This window comes from Saccopteryx bilineata, chromosome 1 (assembly GCF_036850765.1).
Source record: "Saccopteryx bilineata isolate mSacBil1 chromosome 1, mSacBil1_pri_phased_curated, whole genome shotgun sequence".
Lineage (NCBI taxonomy): Eukaryota > Metazoa > Chordata > Mammalia > Chiroptera > Emballonuridae > Saccopteryx > Saccopteryx bilineata.
In genome coordinates this window covers 355,538,970-355,559,994 of record NC_089490.1, presented here as the reverse complement: position 1 = coordinate 355,559,994, position 21,025 = coordinate 355,538,970, and the positions used below count along the sequence as shown (strand labels likewise).

The window sequence follows — 21,025 nt, the reverse complement described above, 5'->3', positions numbered from 1 at the left end:
TAGGGTTTTGAACCTGGGTCCTCAGCTCTATCCACTGCACCACCATCAGACTATTTTTATTTTTATTATTTATTTATTTAGTTTTAATTCAATGAGAGGTGGGGAGGTAGAAACAGATTCCCACATGAGCCTCGACTGGGATCCACCCAACAAGCCCACTAGGGTGCGATGCTCTGCCCATCTGGGGACCTTGATCCGTTGCAACTGGAGCCATTTTTTAGTGCCTAAAGTTGAGGCCATGGAGCCATCCTCAGTGTCTGAGGCCAACTCGCTCCTATAGAGCCATGGCTGCAGGAGGGGAAGAGAGGGAGAGAAGCACAAGTGGGAGAGGTGGAATAGTAGATAGGCACTTCTCCTGTGTGCCCTGTCTGGAATCTAACCTAGGATATCCACATGCCGGGCTGATGCTCTACCACTGGGCCAACGAGCCATGGCCTATTTTTATTTTTTTAAATTGAATTTTATTGTGGTGAGACTGGTTAACATAATTATACAGGTTTCAGGTGCCCAATTCTATAACATATCTCTGTACATTGCATTGTATGTTCACTCCCCCAAGTCAAGTCTGTCCATCACCATTTATCCTCCCATGCCTTCCTCCACCTCCCCCCACCCCTGGCAGTCACAACACTGTTGCCCATGTCCATGAGGGTTTTTTTTTTGTCATTTTTTGCTCTATCTCTCCACCACCTTTGCTGCCCTCACCCCGACAGCTCTCAGCCTGCTCTCTATGTATGAATCTGTTTGCTTGTTAGTTCATTTTGTTCATTAGATTCCACATATGAGTAAAATCATATGGTACTTGTCTTTCTCTGACTGGCTTATTTCACTTAGCATAGTATATACTATCTATGTCCATCCATGCTGCCATAAAAGGTAAGATTTTATTCTTTTTATGGCTGTGTAGTATTTCATTGTGTACCACGGCTTTTTTTTTTTGCACTCATCTACTGATGGTCACTTAGGCTGTTGCCACGTCTTGGCTGTTGTAAGTAATACTACAATGAACATCGGGATGCATTATTCTTTCAAATGAGTGTTTCGAGTGTCTTAGAATATATTCCCAGAAGTGGAATCACTGGGTCAAAAGGCAGTTTTATATAAAAAAATTTTTTTTTAGATAAATCCATATTGCTTTCCACAGTGGCTGTACCAATCTGCATTCCTACCAACACAAAGTGCATAAAGGTTCCCTTTTCTCCACATCCTGCAGACACTTGTTGTTTGTTGATTTGCTGATGACAGTCATTCCGACAGGTGTGGGCAGGGGACTATTTTTTGTTTTTGTTTTAGTGAGAGTGAGAGAGAGCGACAGAGAATGAGAGAGAAACAGGAAGGGAGAACGATGAAAAATATCAACTTGTAAAAAAAAAACAAGAAAAAAGTCAACTCGTAGTTGCAGTACTTTAGTTATTCATTGATTGCTTCTCATATGTGCCTTGATCGGAGGGGCTACAGCAGAGCCAGTGACCCCTTGCTCCTGCCAGTGACCTTGGGCTCAAGCCAGTGACCATAATCCCACACTCAATTCAGCAATCAGTACTCAGGCTAGTGAGCCTGCACTCAAACTTCATGAACCCGTGCTCAAGCTGGCAACCTTGGGGTTTTGAACCCCAATGTACTGGGGTCCTCAGCACCCCACATCAATACTCTATCCACTGTGCCACCACCTAGTCAAGCCTCATTATGGTTTTAATTTGCATTTCTCTTATGATTAGTGACATTGAGTATCTTTTCATATGTCTATTGACCATCTGTATGTCCTCTTTAGAAAAGTTTCTATTCAGGTTGTTGGCCCATTTTTTTATTGGATTGTTTACATTTTTGGTGTTCAGTTTTATAAGTTCTTTGTAAATTTTGGACATTAATCCCTTCTTAGATGTACTGGAGAATATGTTCTCCTATTTGGTGGATTGACTTTTCATTATCTTTATGCTTTTTTTGCTGTGCAAAAACTTTTGTTTTGATGTCCATTTGTTTATCTTTTCTTTTATTTCCCTTGCCTGAGGAGATATATCTGAAAAAATATTACTATGAGGAATTTCCAAGATTTTACTGCCTATGTTTTCTTCTAGGATTTTTAGTTTCATGTCTAATATTTAAGTCTTTAATTCATTTTGAGATGATTCTTGTGTATGGCGTAAAAAGTTGATTTAGTTTAATTTTTTCACTTTTCTGTCCAATTTCCCCAATACCATTTATTGAATAGACTGCCTTTGCCTCATTGTATGTTTTTCCTTGAGAAGTTATTTTGTATTTTTCTTTTGATAATTTTCTTCACTCCATTTTCTTTTTTTTTCTTAAGTGAGAAGTAAGGAGGCAGAGAGACAGACTCCTGCTTGTGCCCAGACTGGGATCCACCTGGCAAGCCCCCTATGGGATTATACTCTGCCTATCTGGGGCCTTTTCTACATTGCTCAGCAATGGAGTTATTTTAGCACCTGAGGGGAAGCTATGGAGTCATCCTCAGTACCTGGAGCCAACTTGCTCCAACCGAGCCATGGCTGCAGGAGGGGAAGAGAGAGATAGAGAGAGGGAGAGGGGTAGGGGTAGAGAAGCAAATGGTCGCTTCTCCTGTGTGCCCTGACTGAGAATTGAGCCCAGGACATCCACATGCTGGGCCAGCACTCTACCACTGAGCCAAACAGCCAGGGCCTCATTCCATTTTCTCTGTTCCTTTTTTCTGGAACTTCTGTTAACTAGCTATTGTAACTTCTGTATTGATCCTCTAATTGTCTCTTCTTTATATTTTTGTTTTACTTTCTAGGATATTTTATTTTTCTTTTTTCCCCTCTAATCCTTCTACAGGATTTTTTTTTAAGTGAGGGAAGGGGAAATAGACAGACTCCCATATGTGCCCCAACCAGGATCCACCCAGCAACCCCCATCTGGGGCCCTTGCTCTGCCCATCTGGGGTCATGCTCACAACCGAGGTATTTTTAGCACTTGAGCTGGAGGCTCCACAGAGCCATCCTCAGAGCCCAGGGCCAACACACTCAAATCAATTGAGCCATGGCTGCAGGAGGGGGAGAGAGAGAGAGAGAGAAGGAGGAAAGGGAGGGGATGAGACAAAAATGGTTGCTTCTCTTATGTGCCCTGACTGGGGATTGAACCTTGGACTTCCACATGCTGGCTTGACATTCTACCATTGAGCCAACTGGCCAGGGCCAGAATTCTTTTAAAATATGTACTTTCAAGAATTTCTGAGAATTTTACTTTGGTCTTTTATTATAGGATCCTGTTCTTATTTCATGGATGCTTTTCTTATCTCTCTGAGGAAATTAATTACAAGGTATTTAAAAACTTCTCTTTTGTTTCCTGTGTTCTCTTTGATTCCTCCAAGTTCCCTGTTCATTTGATTTGGTGTATTTATTTCATATTAGCAGCTTTCTTGAAATGTCTGGTGACTCTTGGCTGACTTTCCATATTTAATAGTGAAATACTAAAAAGCCAGTTAGATATTTCATTAGCTGGTGGGCTTTATGCTTGGATGACTAGGCAGTGACTTAGCTATTTCATTTGGAGATCCTCAAATGCCAATATCCGTAGGTCTTTTCACCTTGGCAGGTAAGTTTTTCTGGAGAGGGGTCTTCACCTCTTGCTAAGGGGATGTAGACAGGACTGCCAGCATTCTGGAAGCTGAGTGAGGGATGAGAATTTGCCATCATTTTTTTTGGATATAGACTCCACTAACTGTAAGTCCCCTCCCCTGTGCTATTCCTAGTGCCCTGGAGTCCAGTTCTTCTCTGGTCCCAGTTCTCTAGGGTAAATTTCTCTGTGGTAGCCCAATGAGGAGGGGGTAATCATCTGGCTATAGAATTTAGGAGGGAATCAGGGGGCTTATCTGTTTTTAGCACAGACTCTCAATCAGTCTTTCTGTTTTTACTGATTTTTTAAATTGAATTTATTGGGTTGACATTGGTTAATAAAACGATACAGGTTTCAAGTATACAACTCAATTAAGACATCTTCTGCACACTACATTATGCGCTCATCACCCAAAGTCAAGCCTCTTTTCATTCCCTTTTATCCTCTCTTTGCCCACTTCTACCTCCCGTGTCCCTTTTCCCTCTGGCAATCACCACACTGTTGTCTATCTTTACATATATATATTTTTTTTGCACTCATCTACTGATGGGCAGTCTTTCTATTTTTAACTCCATCCTCATTTCTCTATATAGAATAACCTTGTACCTCCAATCCATGGGCCCTCTGGACTTCTGTGGTTCACATGAGCTCACTACTTGTCAGCATCCCTGCTGCAGATGACTGGGAATTAGCTTTCTGCCATGCCAGTTACTTTTCCTCCATTGACGGGCCACTTCGAGAGTATCTGACATCTTTCATCTAGTTCTTTTCTTCTGTCTTCTTTGTCCTTAAGAATTTGTACTTTGTTTGTTTGTTTGTTTACTTATAGGTGAGAGGAAGGGAGACAGTAAGGCAGATTTCTGCCTGTGCCCGACTGGGATCTACCCAGCAACCCCATCTGGGGCCAATACCCAGTAGTGAGCTATTTTTAGTGCTTGAGGCTGATGCACTAGGACCAACTGAGCTTTTCTCAGTGCCTGGGGCCAAGGCTCAAACCAATTGAGACACTGGCTATGATAGAAGAAGAGGGAGGAAATAGGGAGAGGGGTGGAGAAGCAGATAGTTGCTTCTCCTCTGTGCCCTGACCAGGAATTCAACCCATGACATCCATACTCCAGGCCAATGTTCTACCCACTGAACCACTAGCCAGGGCCAGGATTTGTACTTTAAAAAATCATTTTAGCCTGACCAGGTGGTGGTGCAGTGGATAGAGCATCAACTTGGGACACTGAGGACCTAGGTTAAAAACTCCGAGGTCACTGACTTAAGCACAGGCTCATCCAGCTTGAGCATGGGGTTGTGAGCATAGACTCATAGGCATGACCCCATGGTTTCTGGCTTGAGCCCAAAGGTCACTGGCTTGAAGCCCAAGGTTGCTGGTTTAGGCAGGGGGTCACTGGCTCAGCTTGAGCCCCCGGTCAAAGTACATATGAGAAAGCAATCAATGAACAACTAAAGTGCCACAACTTATTTGATGCTTCTTATTTCTCCCTCTTTCTGTTTCTCTCTCTGTGTCATTTTAGTGAGGTTTTGAGAGGAAATAGAGAAACATATATGTCCTATCTGTCACATTTATTTAGAACTAATCTTGTGCCCCCAGGCTCTACAATGAGGTGGCTATGGAAGTAAAGCCAGGTTTCTGGATGCCTGGATGCTAACAACGGAATGCGTGTTGAAGAGCATTTGTCTATTACTCATAGTAATTGTATAAAGTACAGAAAGAACTACAAGGCCATTTTGTTTATTTTCCTCATCTTTATAGATACGATTAAACAACTGCGGCTGATTTTTCATGTAGTTCTGACAGCTTTTTCTCCTTTCAGGAAAAGGTAAACTTCTCATCTGAGTTATGGGCAGTTGCAAGGAAGATGCCATTGATCTATGACAAGGGAATGGTTGGAGTGGGCAAGGCTTACCTTCTCCTGCTTTGTCCATTACTTGTACTGAAGGGAGAGAGTTCAGGATGAAGGAAGGAGCACTGACTCACTTTCTCTGTTCTGTATTCACATCTAGCCTTCCAGATGTGTCATACTTAGCAGGTAACTGGTTGTGGATCAATAGGAAATTTTAGTGGCTTCAGAATGAGCCAGAGGAGGAATAGGATCAGCAGGTTGGGAGCGGCATCTTTACCCTTTTGGCCACCCCATCAAGCTTCCTTGGGAGATGTCATTTGTTTAAATGAGTGGGAGAAGTTGTGCCTGCTCTTCCTCTATCTCATCTGCAGGTGGCAGAGACTTGGGGGTACAACTGTGAATACCCCATGATGCTTCTTGGCTTTTATGAATTTTGTCAAGTATTAATATTGCACTAACATCCCTTTCCTCCCACCTGCATTGGCACTTTAGCTGCTAACTGCCTTTTTCTTACCTCCTTGTCAGAAACGTGTGCTGTCAACAATGGAGGCTGTGATCGCACCTGTAAGGATACATCGACAGGTGTTCATTGCAGTTGTCCCGTTGGATTCACTCTCCAGTTGGATGGGAAGACCTGTAAAGGTAGCCTGTGTCTCTCCATGCTGCTAATGTGTGGGGGTAAAGGCAGCTCTTCCCTCCACACCTCCTGAGTGACTCCAGATTTGCTTATGATTCTTATTGATGGAAGCTTTTCTTCCCTGGGCTAGTGAAAGGTTTTAATTGAGTGAGCTTAATTAGAACCAACTTAATTACACTAACTGTTGAGAAGCTCAGCTTCTAAAAGTATCAAATAATCCATTTCAGGCAGTGGCCTTATTAGAAAAAGGCAGAAGTTCAAGGGAACATTTGTAGGAGATAATATCAACATATCATAAATAACAGCCTAGAGGTTGTGTAAATAACAGCCAAGATTGCTATCCAGAGGGCTTAATGAATAACTGTACTTTTAACTTTTACTGATGAATAGTGACCCCAATGACCTGCTAGTATTTCATGGGCAAGACTACAAAGGCTTAGTTCTTCAACACGATAAAAAGTAGGTAACCAGTTACCAGATGAAATTGAGAACAGATAAGATTAATTTTTTTTTAAGATTAATTTGAGTATCAGGAATTATTTGAAAGCATTAAGGCTATTTGATTGTTGTGTAATTTTCCAAAATAAATATCCTATTTTCTTTTAACTTTAATGATTAAACTGGAATGGAAAGTATGCGAAAAGGAGCCATATTATCTTGAGAGAGCAGGGCAAGGATGAGACTATAACAAGACATCACTGTTCTTTCCCATAGATTGTTTCTTAATGCTGGTCAAGGGCAGTATAAGTTACGATTCTCAAGGGGACTTGGCTCTTGTCCCCTTTCAAAATTGCTTAAGCCAGGCAAGAAAACATGCATAAGATTAAAAACATCAGCGAACATTCTTAAATGCTTCTATGGATCTTTTTCTGTTTCAGAGACTAATGAAGCACACACAATAGTACTTCAGGGATTTGTGGAAAACGGGGCAAGAATAGCTGTCTGATTTGCCAATGCTCACATGTTACAGATATTGATGAGTGCCAGACCCGCAATGGAGGTTGTGATCATTTCTGCAAAAACACCGTGGGCAGTTTTGACTGCAGCTGCAAAAAGGGATTTAAATTATTAACAGATGAGAAGTCTTGTCAAGGTACGTGCTGAAACATAGCTGTGCTATACAAAGCCCGCTGGTGGGAGCGGAGCAGATGAGACCTACCCAGGCAGAGACTGGCTCATTGGGCTTCTCAACCGAGTCATTAATCCCAACTCCAACCTGTGCCTCACTTATTTCATCTATTAGGTAGAATGCAACGACTGATGTAGCACACAGGTATGTTTTGGAAATTAAGCTGTGAATGATTAGAGAACACCTCAAAGAACTCACTGGTGTGATTAGAGCAGAGCTCTCAGCTATCCATGCATTGGATTGCAGAATGCAAACAAGGTTGTATTAGGGTGTTAAGATTATGAATAACTTTCCTTTTCTAAAATTTCCTTTAATGTTATAGATTCAGTAACAAAAAATTTGGTGGCAAAATATGTAGATTTGGTTAACATACATTTTCCCAGCAAAAAGTTGGGGGTCAACCCATGATCAAGGCCATGTACCAGTTGGTCTCTTCCTTGTAGCCTTTGTTTGAATGACCAGCTTTTGGTACTTGCAGAGAGAGAGAGAGGGGATTGAGTAGAAAGATGTGCTAGTTAGTCCTAGGCAGGATTGCAGACCCCTTCTCAGATGCAAGACTCCCACATAAGGGGTGCGGCAAGCAAACTTCCCTGGGTGGCAGGTGTTGATATTAATAACTGTCTGGGTGGTATGAGCTCTTTTGGGTGGGAGCACCACTTATATTTTCAGGAAGAAGCTCTCAAAAAAGATCTATCATCTGTTCCTGTTCCACTTCTAGAAATAAGAACAGCCTAACTTAATTTTGTTAGAAATCCCAGAATTAAATCAAAATCAGAAAATCATATTTGACTTAATTTCAGATAGTAAAGATATTACATTATGTTTTTTAAACCTTATAGTGTGTGAACTAAGTTTCTCTCTTGGATTTTTCTTCTTAATGCATGTTTTGTCAGGCAATTCAAGCACAATGCCCTCTAAATTCAGGGAGTTCATTCTAGACAATTACTACATGGTTTTCATCCATTTGGCTAAGAAAGCAAATTTGCTGTTCTACATAATGTTTCATAATGTATAGAGCAAGAAATACTGTTTAAGCTATGTAAACACATTAAAAAGGAATTATAAAAGTGATCTCATTATTTTTGGCAAAGCAAGAGCCCATCATGAGCAGCCAAAGTCAGCTACTGGAAGGGTTCACTTTCTCGGCAACTGGCTGATGTTAATAACAGACTTCATAGAGTGACATCAATTACTAGGGAAGAAACAGACTTTTTCTCATTTTTCACTGATCAGTCTTGGTAGAACAAATATTTGCACAGAATAAATTTACTGGAACAATTGCCAGGATTTCTGGGAACAGCTAGGGAAGAAGAGGTGTTGCAAGAACTTGCCCTTTTTATTTTATTTTTTATTCTTCTAGTTCCTTCCAAATGTTTGTGTTTTTATTAATATAGTTTCTCATGGCACATTTGGTGTCAAAAAGAGATCGAGCAGTGATCTGATTGGCTTCCCCTGAGTTCTGCACGGTCCTGGTTTATCCATTTGGAGACATAAGTCATAACTCTGTCAAAACCCTCTGAAGAGCTGAGACAGTAAAGCTCTGAAATCCTAGCCCAGAGGAAAGATGTGAGGACCAGACCAGGAAAGAAGAGATGATCAGATCGGCCAATGCAGTCTTGACCCTAGTTTTCCTGACCTTAGCCAAGGCCAGGGATGCCTCCACACTGAAACAGGATGGGAGGGGCTCCCTGGGACTAAGCATGGGTGAGGAACAAAGTCAAAGGACTGGCTAAGAGGATGCAGCTTGGGGTTTAAACACCAAATTTCAGTATCTGTAATAGAAAATTATTGAGGACGTTAACTTTAACATATTCTTTTAGTGCAGGGGGGCATTAAAACCCAGGATCGACTAGCTTTCTGGAACCAGAAAACTCATTCTGGAAAGATCAGAAAGAGAAGAACCAGATTTATTTCCAACCCAAGTGTTTTCTCCTTTCAATTTGCCCTAGCTTATAAAATTACTATTGCTATTTTACCAGTAGTGATATAACAATAATAATGTATAGGCCACACCTTATCATTGACAAACCCTTTTCAGGTATATTATCTCATTTGTCTTCACTTAAAAATTTATTTTTTATTTTTTAATTGATTTTAATTTATTGTGTTTACATAGATTCTAGTGTCCCCCCGAATACATCCCCACCACCCCCTTGTCCCCCTCCCGCCAACACCCTCACCCCTTTCCTCCAGGATTTGCTTTTCTGCTCTCTATAACACTGTGTTATATGTATATAGGATGGGATCGGAGAAGGGAAAGAGATTGGTGAAATTATATTCACATAAAAATTTTAAATTACTCAGCCGTGCAAATAAGCATGGGTGAAGGAGACCAAATGAGCTTTTAGACAAATGCAGTTTACAACAGAATTTGGAAAGAAGGGTCCCGGCAGTGAGTGTATTTATTGTGGGCTGCTCAGGACTTTCTTTAATACAAGTGAGTGGGAAACTGAAATGATGTTTGTGTTGATTTCCATAGTAGTCGGCTATCATAAACGTATTCTCTCCACACATCCCTCCCAGCTGGTTTCTGATCTCCTCTCCCTTTACCATTACAGATGTGGATGAATGCTCTTTGGATCGGACCTGTGACCACAGCTGCATCAACCACCCTGGCACATTCACCTGTGCTTGCAACAAAGGGTACACCCTCTATGGCTTCACCCACTGTGGAGGTGAGCAGAATGCCCCTTTGGACCAGATCAGGGCCACCTTTCCTGCACTGGGGGATGAATAAGACAGTCCAGTCCCTGTACAGTAGTGTGGAATCCACCAACTCAAGGGAAGCATCTGCTAAGGGAAAGCCCTCCCCATTCGTCCCTTTACCTCATCAAGTGTGAAATGGAGCAGAGAGGAGAGCTAAGCTCCTCAGCCATGAATTCCTTATTGATTTTATTGATGCGGTTATATTCAGAGGATGGGAGGCTCTCTCAGGAACTGATACGCGACCTGCTGGAACTTCCCAGCAGTAAAGTTACAACCCTTCGAGAGGCTTGGCAGGGCATCAACAATTCCACAGTAGGAACTGACTGCACAGCCTTGTTCAAGCCCTTTGAGCTGGAAGTCGGGTCACTGACTTTATCCCTCTGCTCTGTGCCCATGGAGCAACATGTTCTGATGTCATTTGTCCTTCTGGTCAAGTAGACTATGGCATAAATCAGATTTGGCAGCAAGTGACTCCCATTCTGCTCCCCTGATCACTGGGTTCATTCAGCAATCCTTGAGAATACCGATTCAGGTTCTGACTCAGACTATCTGGGGCTTCCAAGGTGATTTTGAGGATCTGAGGATTTGGGAACCACTGGCCTAAATACTTTCTGCCCAATCCTTGTGTCCTGTGCTTCAGAAGCATGGACAGTACTGATTCGCTATAGATAGTGTTATCTCTCTTCTCCTTTACTTTTTTTTTCATGATTTCAAAAAAAATTTTAATATTAAAACTGTTTTAAAAACAAATCGAAACAAGTAATGAATATAAAATTTTTACTGAAATTAAATAAAGCTAATATTTCTAGAAAACAATTCTCTTCTCCTTTCTAAGATAGTGTTGGCATGGTTAAGAACATAGAACATACTCTTCCAGCCCATCAGGAAACCCCCAGGGCATGTGCCTTAACTACAGACGTGTACTGGGTTTTAGGCTGGGCCACCTTTGACCTGGACTCAGTCTCAGGTTGATGGAGATTAGTGCAAGTCATTTTCCTTCTCTGTACTTTGACTACATAAACTGTCAAGTGGAGAGTCTTAATTCTGTCTGTCTCCTTTGGCGTATAGCTCAGGCGGGTGGGGGAGTTTTAAATTAGAGGCCTGTGCAGCATCTGAGTTTGGATGTCTGAAAGTGGTGTAACTTTTCTGAGTGTCCCTAACAGGGAATGGTCTGTTCAAGAACAAAACATGCAGCTGTCCCGGTGAGGCTCATGCCAGGCAATCCACTGAGTGGAGAGTGGGGTCCGCAGGTGCCAAGTACACATCCTAAAGGCAGTCAGCATCTTTCCTTTGTTTAGTGAGTTTCAGCCATGTGACTCCCCTCCTGCTCCTTCCTCAAGGGAAGGATAGTGTCTGCCAGGTCAGTGATGGGCTGCTGTGACAGGAGCGTGTTTTGTTCCCCCAGACACCAACGAGTGCAGCATCAACAACGGAGGCTGTCAGCAGATCTGTGTGAACACGGTGGGCAGCTACGAATGCCAGTGCCACTCTGCATACAAGCTCCATTGGAATAAAAAGGACTGTGTGGGTAAGGAGCACGTGGCTCAGCCTCAGCCAGCAGGCTCCCCACTGGCCCAGCTGCCCTCTCCCACGTCTGATTGGACCCCGAGTGAGGCTGACCGTCCCTCCCCTCAGCTATAGCAGCCACGCTTTAAATAGTTTAAAAACAGGAGATACTTTGCAGAATCTTTGGTGTTTCCTTCTGTGCTTTTGCATAGGTTGGAGCTAGCTTCTGTTTTTCTGATTGCTTTTCTGCATTAAAAAACCTAGCATAGGTGTAGTTCTTTTATTTTGGTGGGAAAAGGTGACTTGTGTTCTATGCTGGGTGTCAGCTCTGCTTTTGTTTTTTTCTTGGGGCCTTTGTTGCATGGGACCCAGCCATCCTTGTCACACCTGAAAGTGTCCTTCTCTTTCTGTAAGTGTCTGTATTTTGTCCTGTATAGAAGTGAAGGGGGTCCTGCCCACTAGTGTGTCACCCCACGTATCCCTGCGTTGCGGTAGGAGTGGCAGAGGAGACAGGTGCTTCCTCAGATGTCTCTCTGGCATTCGCCTCTCTTCAGGTGAGTGGGCCCCAGATCCTGGGGCAGGTCCTCATGCCAAGGCCAGGCCTTCCTGGCCGTTGGTGTTAGATACTCTCAGAGGGCTTCCCCCTGATCACCAGAGGCCAGCATTTTCAGACCCCACATGCGAGGTGTTTTTCCCGTGGTTTCTGTGGAGTGCGGGTGGGGGTGATTTTAGCTGCTACCAGGAGAAACTGTGGCCTTGTTTATGTGTTGACAATCCACATTCTGTCTGTCAGGACTGCAAGACGCCTACTCTATCATCTGCGGCTCTTCCTCTCCTCTCAGGAACAAACAGCAAAAGTCAAATGACTCTGCTTTCAGGGGTAATTACCAAGTCTGCGTGTCCTCTTTGGAGCCCACTGTGTTCAGTGGGCTTCATTGTCGGGATGCTGTTCCTGGGTGCTGGCTTTGTTTGCTTTTCTCTTTATCTCCGCAATACTGTTAGCATGTTCTGGGGTGTTCTTGCCTGCAGCCTCGGTGCCTGAAATCTGACTTACCGTGTGACAGACACCCACCCAGTGTCTACTGTGTGTTGGGGGGCTCCGTGTTCAGCCCTGGTGGCTCATCATATTGGGCAGAGGCCCACAGAGCTCCAGGATCAGGAGACTCAGGTCTCCCAGACTCCCTGTACCCTACAACACCTCAAAGGCCCAGCCGGAAACGTATGCCCAGGGCACATGGCGTTGGTGCAGATAGCCATGGGTATGATGAAAGAGCAAGAATTCTGTCCAGGAAAAGGACCCTCAACCCTTTCTGCTTTGTCAAAAGGTGAAAAATGAAATTTAAAGCTTTTAGGAAGCCTCGTCCTCCCAGATGTAGACATCTCTGCAATTATGTCATGAGAACATCTGAATGAAGAAATGGTCCTTTGTGTTTATATTACACATATGGGCAAAGTTAGAAACCCAAAGCAGGATAATAACAGCTTGTATATATTGGTCGAACAGTTCAAATATGCCCAGCCACTATATTGCATGTACTAGCTGATTTAATCCACATTTCAACCCTCTGGGACAATTTTACTATTATCCTCATTAACCAGATGAAGAAGCTGAGGTTCCGAGAGGCGAAATAATGTACCCAAAGTGGCTCAGTTAAGAAATAGTGGGGCCAAGATTTTAACCAGGCAGTCTGAATCCAGAGTCTAAGCGTTATCCTTTACTGCTCCTCTTGCCCGATGTTTGGACCCAGGCAGAGCAGACATCATGGTCTGTTTCACCAAATCCCTCAGGGATGGTCACTCGGAGATTTAGGGCACCCCAAGGATGGGCAAGCAGATAGTTAACAGTTATGCAGTTCTTACTCTGTCCTTTTTTTCTTTTTTCTTTTTGCATTATGTCATTTAATCCTCACAATAGCCTGGTAATGTAGGTTCCCTAATTACGTCTATTTTATAGATGAGAAAACTGTGATCTGGGGAGATTAAGTTCTCATCACAAGATGAAGAGCTAGAGTTTGAATCCTGGTCATTGGCTCCAGAGCTTAACATATGGTTAAGACTGACCGTAGGAGGAGAGCAGAATTTTGCACAGGAGGCCCTCAAGGTGGGCCTTTCAGATCCTGAGAATCCTAGCCACGGTGAGGGAGTGCCATTTTGTCTGGTCTGGTGGCTCCCTCAGCTCTGTCCCCCCCAGGACAGACTTATTTAGGGGACTCTGCTCTTCCTCATTTTCCTCAGCAGTCTTGTCTAAATTTGAACTAGGGGATTTGGGTCTTCTAGCTTTGGAAGGCACAAAAATGATCTCATATTTTATGTCACTGTTGAGGTTGTTTAGGGCCCTCCCTTTGTTGTATTTGAGCACTTGATTCACCTCAGATGGAGGAATAAGTGTAGCTCTCAGGAGGCTCCTGGTGTCCCCAGTCCCAGGGTGATGGGCACTCCATGATCCAAACCCCATGATCTTGGTCTCAGGGTAAGAGAGGGGCTCAGGGTATACAGTGTGTGGTGGGATCCAGCCAATGGATAGTTCGCCGTTGCCTACCTGGTGTTTCCATTCCTTTGCCTCTGAAGGTAACATCTCTCACTTATTTCTTTCTGAAGATGTCGCCACCGTCAGGACAAGTGTAACCTTTAAGCTTAATGAAGGCAAGTGTAGTTTGAAAAAGGCTGAGCTGTTTCCTGAGGGTCTGCGACCAGAACTACCAGGTATGGAATCAGATGGCTAGTGCAGGGAGCTTGCCTGCATGTTGGGACAGGGGCTGGACCAAGCTCAAGCCCGTCAGAGGCGGTCAAACAGTTCAGAATCTCCAAAGGACTCTCTTCACAGGAGGAAGAGGAGCCTCGCCTAGCATCCCGGGTAGTTCTGGGGTTAGACTTCAGAGCTTCTTTTGCGGGTACAGGTGGTAGAGCTCTGGGGAAACCAGTGGCTTCGCAGGAATCCACAGGGCTTTCAGATGCACTAGCACTTTGTGGTCATAGTGGGTTAAATGTTCTCTGTCTTCAAGTTTGTTTGAAATATAAGCCAAGGAAATGAAAAAAGGCTTGGCTTAGAAAGTATAGTGTTTGATGAACAAAGATGTAAAATTCAGCTTCCCTGCTGATCTAGTGTTTGGAGGCTTCAACAGAACAAATGCCATCCAACTGGCCTTATTGACAAGAGCAGAACCCAGTGCTCCTCTCTGCCCCAGCTCACACGGCCAGTGTTGTTTCATAAAATCTTGGAGATTTAAAAAAAAAATCAGAATTCAAGTATTAAGGAGGCTCCTTTCCCCAGTCTACCCTCTAACAAATCATACAAACGAATAAACATAAAGCTCACTGTCGTTACTTTGGGTTGCTATTTTAAATAACTAACCAAGATTAATTTTGGTACCTCCATGTAAGGAAACATTATGTTGAATTGATGAATAAATGTTTAATGACATAGGAAAGTGTTCTTGTTTCAATGCTAAGAAGGAAAAAGGGAGAGTAACATTTTGTATATCTAATACAACCCAAATTGTGTAAAAGAAAAAGGATAGATAGGAAAGAAAAAAAAAGTCACCAAATCATTTGTAATAGTTATATCTGTGGGAGGATGATGGAAGATTCTGATTTTTTTTTCTGTATTTTTCCAAATTCTTCACAGTGGTCATTTATACTTTTAGATCAGAAGTAAAAAGCATTATTTAACAATGAATTTGGTCTTTGGTTTACTTAATGGTGTTGTACTCATGTTAATTTCTTACTTTTGACAAATGTTTGTGTTAATGGGAGATGTTAGTTAACATCAGGGAAAACTCAGTGAAAAAATATGAAAACTCTCAGTACTATCTTAGCAATTTTCCTGTAAATCTAAACTTATTTCAAAATAAAAAAAGTTAAAAAAAAGATATGGGAAAATTGAAAGGGAGAAAGCTTCAAAATGAACATCTGTTTACTCTGAGATTTAAAGTTAACCTTTTGAAAAAGTCAGATAGATCTTAGGCAAAATCTGTAGAGGGCAAATTTAATAGGCCTACTTCTTCCTTTGACCCCTGATGGAACTGTTAAGCTTTGAACATCCTTGTAATGTTAAAGAAAGAATACAATACAGATGATACATCAGTTCAATAAGGCAAAATTTTAAAATAGAGACAGATCGTTTGTGTGGATGACATGTGGACCAGCTCTTTGGTTCGGGTTAACAATCATTAGTTAAAAGATTCACTGGAAGCCATGGGGGGAGGGGTGACGGCCAAAGTCAGGCATAGGGATGTGCAAAGCCCTGCCTTACCCAACTCTTTCCTTCCCATCCTAGATGCCTTCAGGATACTGTTTGGCTCTGTTGATTCTTTGTGCCATATGTTGTTCTTGGTTATTTCAAAACGAGATGTCACTGTTGATGTGGTTTCCAGCTTTCCCTTTGGGGTGGAATTACTTCTGGGTCAGTTTGCCTAAAAGCAGGAGTCAATTTCCTTTCACTCCTGTGTTCATTCCTTATTGGAAGCGTCAGCCCCTGCTTGGCAAATCATAGTCCATCTTCAAGGAATCCAAGTGTGAGGCCGGGAGTGCACCTTAGCAAACCATCAGTCAGGAAGGCAAGAAGACCTTGGTTCCTGCCTGCCGCATATGTGGCTGGTCAGTTGAAAACACTCAGCACTTATCTATGCAAATAATTTTCAAGCACTAAATCATCAAGTTATTCAGGAGGCAATACTGTCCTTTCAAAATCAAAATGTCATCATGCTCCAAGCACGTCTTGGCATCTGGAGTTAATAATCATTTAGTCCCTCAAGAATCATTTTAATGAAATGTTTACTGAGCTCTAGCGAATGTTCAGCTGAGTCCTTTGCCAGGATTTGGCTTCCGATAATTTTGTTTCTTCATACAGAGAAGCACAGCTCAGTAAAAGAGAGCTTCCGCTACGCAAACCTTACATGCAGCTCCGGCAAGCAAGTCCCGGGAGCCCCAGGCCGGCCCAGCGCCGCTGTGGAAATGTTAATCACTGTTGAGTTTGAGCTTGAGACTAACCAAAAGGAGGTGACAGGTTGGTTTGAAAACAGTCCACGGTGCCAGGCTTCTCACAGCTTGCTCCTTATTCCTTTGCCTTTCACTTTTCATCATTCTTGGGGTGGAGGGTTGTGCAACCACTGAAGTATCTCCTGTTTTTTTTTTCACCCCAAACTAAACTGGATTGGTCTGGCACCCTATGATTTAATTTGCTTCATGAAAACCCAAAGCTACCATTTGGTCAACAAATTTCTTGTTGGTATTGAATACTGTCCAACCTGCTCGGTGCTCCGTCCCAGGTCTCTCCCCACCGTGGCCACAGGGAACGGTGGGTGGGGAAGGGTCCTGCAGTCGGCCTGATCATCCTCACCTGCTGCAGCCTGACGTCCTCCCCTCGGCCGTCCCTCTTGTTTCTGCAGCCTCTTGCGATCTGAGCTGCATCGTAAAGCGAACAGAGAAGAGGCTTCGGAAGGCCATCCGCACGCTCCGGAAGGCGGTCCACAGGGAACAGTTCCACCTCCAGCTCTCGGGCATGGACCTCGAAGTGGTTAAAAAGTCTCCCAGAGCATCTGAACGCCGGACAGAGTCCTGCGGACTGGGCCAAAGCCATGTAGGAAACCAATGTGGTGAGTGGCCTGCTGGCCAGGACATTCTTGCTAACAGAACTGTCTTCTGCTCTGTAAACACTAAGGGTAACCAAAAGTCTGGCCCATTTTCCCCTCTCTGGGCTCACTCTGCAGAACACCCAGACTTCCACTCATTTTGTGCTGTCTGTCATGTCTGCTGAACCAGGAGCTCCCCAGCACCTGCCAATCATGCCCGGCTTGCAGTGGACATTTAATAAATATTTGCTGAATTGAGGGACAGAAAGGAAGAGGCAGCGTTGATGAAAAGAGGGAGTGTTGCCCTTTAAGGGTCTGAGGACAGTGGTCTTCAGATGACTATGGTTGCCCGGCTGGTGTAAGATTGCAGGTATAAGGCACCATGAACTTTCTGCACACTCCACAGTCACAGTTGCCCACTTATCTCTCTCTGGCTCAACTGATGGTGGCAATAAACAATCTCCTGTTCACAATTTTGTGCAGAGGCCATGCTGGGGGCTGGTCAGCTGCCTTAGAGATCCCCGAGTTTCAGCCCAAGGTTTCTCGCAGAGTCAATTTCATGTATGTTAGTGTGTGTGAATTAAATTTGAGATCTGGCATTTGAGCGACATCAATTCTATTCCTCTGATAAAGTTCCAGGCAAGAGGAACCTGAGTAAGAGATTCTAGGATGGTCAGTCTTGAGATCTGTTTGTTTTGAGAGACTGTTCTGGGAAATTATGGGAGATTCTATCTGAAAAGTCTTAGATGGAGAAAACTGAGTCCCACTTTAAAGTAATAATGGTGATTTATTGAGTTCTCACCTGTCACAAGTACAGTGCTATATGCAAGCACTGCAGCTGTATTATCTTACTTAATCCTAACTGGAATCTCACCAGGTAGGTGCTGTTATCTCCACTTAACAGATGAACAAACTGGAGCTTAGGGGGGTAATTTCTCTTGCTCAAGATCACATTAATGGGGGGCCCCAAAGCCGATGCTCCGGTCTCAAATAAGGTGAATTTTGATAATCAGACCCCTTCAGAATAAATTGATGTCCTTTCTGACACGTCATTACATTCACGAGTCTCGCGAAATGAAGCGTGAGCTAAGGAGTAATAAATAAAGAAGAAGCAAAGCTGAAGCCTTGGGTCCTCATTCGGGAGAACTGTCAGCAAATAGTCCCACAGCCAAATCTGTGCTTTGCCAAAATATAGTAAAAAAATCAAGTGTAACTGTTCACCAGAGGCTGGTTCTCAAATAGTCTTGACTTTTATTCCAGCTGACTCTCTTAAAAAGAAAAAAAAAAGTAAAAACAACACAGCTGGTTGGCTTGTTCTCATTTAAAACCCGAAGAGTTCCAGTTTTTGTACCAAAATAGTGATGAGAGTTGGCTGTTGCTGCCCCACTTCCCAGGGTGAGTTGCAGAAGCTCTCTGGAGGGGCAGGCTGGTCCTTCTAGCCCCTCAGAGCTAAATTGCATCCTCTTTCCCCATTTGCTACCTGCTAGGAAGAGGCCTGGTAGGATCGCCAGGGAGCCTTTGTGGGCAGTTAAAAATTCAGGAAAAACTAGTGTCAAGGGCCCTGTGGACCAACTCCCAGTGAGAATGTTCCCAATCACCTATGAGTACGCTCCTGGGAATAAAGGCTCAAGAATGAGCATCTGGAGTTACTGGACAGAGGCCCCATGACCATGACAACTTATAAAAGACACTCAGTATGGGGCTTATGACAGTGTTGTGTGTGTGTGAATGTGTCCTGAAATGGTTGTCATGCTAAGTGAGGTTGGATTTGTTGCTGAAGGAGGCAATGTGTCTTGTCTCAAGAGCTCCCTCTAGCAATGGTTGGGTTCTGTAGCCCACACGGGACCAAACCATGTTTACCATGTTTTATAGCAATGTTGAAGGTTTTGCCATGTCGAGGAAACAGCACAAAGAAATACCCATGGGAATCCTTCCATCTGCTGGCAGGAGGAAATTGGTGTAAAGAGTGGTCAGGTGTGTTAATTAGAAAGGCTTTTGACCCAACAGACTGATGGTACAGGCAAACCATTGTGAGTATGTGTGTGTGTGTCTATCTGTTTGTCTCACACTCCTGGTATATTTAATAGTGTTAGAACTTCATAAACACCAGGCTTACTGGTATTTTCTGAACTCTGGGTGGTACATACCATAAAGACAAGCCTAAGATAGTTCTTTTTGGAAATTTTAGTGTTGCAGAAGAGAGTTCAAAAAAGTGTTTTGAATCACCAGAAGTAAACATGGGACAATTATGTTTTTCCTTTAAAATATTTTTATTTAGTTTTTAATTACTAAAATCACACATGTTTCAAATGGTACAGAAATGTACACGATAAAAGTGAGAGTCTCCATCAGCTCCCCGTTCCACTCCCAGCAGGACTCACTGTCAATAACTTGCTGTGTATTTTTCCAATCTGTTTTTACGCACATATAAAACTGAAATTTTATTTAGTCAATAAATATTTATGAGTACCTACTGTATGCCAAGTGCTACTGGAGGTAGAATCCAGTAATGAAAGAAAATAGCGAAAGCTGAGCCCTCACACAGTGTACAGTGCCTAAGGAGGGAGGGAGACCACCATCCAATAAACAGTGAGATGAACCATGTAGCAGATGGTGGTAAGAGTATGAAGAACAGGTAAGCAGGGAATGGGAATAGAAAGTGCCAGCGCAGCCTGACCAGGCAGTGGCGCAGTGGATAGAGCATTGGACTGGGATGTGGAGGACCCAGGTTTGAGACCCCGAGGTCGCCAGCTTGAGCACAGGTTCATCTGGTTTGAGCAAGGCTCACCAGCTTGGGCCCAAGGTCGCTGGCTTGAGTAAGGGGTTACTCGGTCTGCTGTAGCCCCCCCCCCCCCACATCAAGGCACATATGAGAAAGCAAGAGATGAACAACTAAGGTGCTGCAAGGAAAAATTGATGCTTCTCATCTCTCTCCCTTCCTGTCTGTCTGTCCCTATCTGTCCCTCTCTCTGTCTCTGTAAAGAAAAAGGAAGGAAGGAAGGAAGGAAGGAAGGAAGGAAGGAAGGAAGGAAGGAAGGAAGGAAGAGAGAGAGAGAGAGAGAGAAAGAAAGAAAGAAAGAGAGAGAAAGAAAGAAAGAGAGAAAGAAAAAGAAAGAGTGAGCCAGGGCAAAGGGAAAGGATGAGGAGGTGTTTACTTCCCAAAACATAGAGTATGTCAAGGACTCTAGTCTTGCAAAATGCCATTTGGGCAGAGATGTAAGGAACAGAGGAAGTAAGCTATGGGGATGTTTGGGAGAAGTCCCAGCCAAAGACATCCGCAAATAGAAAACCCTGCAGCATGTGAAAGAAGGCCGCGATGATGAGGGCTGAGGGCAGGGCAAAGGAAGAAGTGAGAGCAGTAGCTGAGGGTCACATCACTGGGGAATGCAGAGGGTGGTGAGGACCAGTGACTTCGAATTGGAGAAATTAAGCCAATAAACGAGTAACAGAGTTCCAACTTATGTTTAAAAAGGACGATTTGGGCTGCTGTCTTGAAAAATGATTGATTATAGGTTTATGTGTGAAAAAACATTTTAAAAATATGAATATAATTTGAATAGTGCTATGTGTAGTTGTTAACTGGAAAGTAGATCGTGACATCTTTCCACACTAACAGAGAAGCTAACTTATTTCTTTTAAAGCTTCCTAGTCCTTTTTTAAGGTACCACTATTTATTAGTTATACTAAATAGCCATTTATTGTCATCCTATTGGTGAATGTTTAAATTATTTATAAGTTTCTATTACAAACAATGCTGCAATGAGTATTCTTTTGTGCATATGGCTAATATTTTGAAGGATAGGCTTTTAGAATACAACTGCTGGGTCAAAGGACATGCATATTTAAAACTTTAATAGATACTGCCAAATTACCCTCCAAAACCATGCTGACTAAACTCCCCCTAACATTGTATCTTAGTGTTTATGGCCCCACATAATTACTAACATGGCTGAGCTATCACTGATCTTTCTGTTTTTGCAAATCTGATAAGCAAAAATAACAAAGTCATTTAAACTTGTTTTTCTTTTATTATTAG

The 21,025-nt window shown here is 43.1% G+C and overlaps 1 protein-coding gene across 5 annotated transcripts in view; it reads left to right on the top strand.

Annotated features, from left to right (window-relative positions):
• SCUBE2 (signal peptide, CUB domain and EGF like domain containing 2) overlaps positions 1–21,025 on the top strand; it is a 78,609-nt gene that overhangs the window by 26,101 nt on the left and 31,483 nt on the right. For 2 of the 5 annotated variants that reach the window (XM_066250917.1, XM_066250913.1), the window contains exons 8-16: positions 5,967–6,083; positions 7,049–7,171; positions 9,766–9,882; positions 11,319–11,441; positions 11,857–11,973; positions 12,213–12,299; positions 14,018–14,122; positions 16,269–16,424; positions 16,807–17,013. In XM_066250917.1, the coding sequence (XP_066107014.1) occupies positions 5,967–6,083; positions 7,049–7,171; positions 9,766–9,882; positions 11,319–11,441; positions 11,857–11,973; positions 12,213–12,299; positions 14,018–14,122; positions 16,269–16,424; positions 16,807–17,013 (1,152 nt within the window). Of the gene's footprint in view, positions 1–5,966; positions 6,084–7,048; positions 7,172–9,765; positions 9,883–11,318; positions 11,442–11,856; positions 11,974–12,212; positions 12,300–13,987; positions 14,123–16,268; positions 16,425–16,806; positions 17,014–21,025 lie in introns of all 5 variants that reach the window. The other 3 variants (XM_066250916.1, XM_066250914.1, XM_066250918.1) reach the window with 3 other exon arrangements.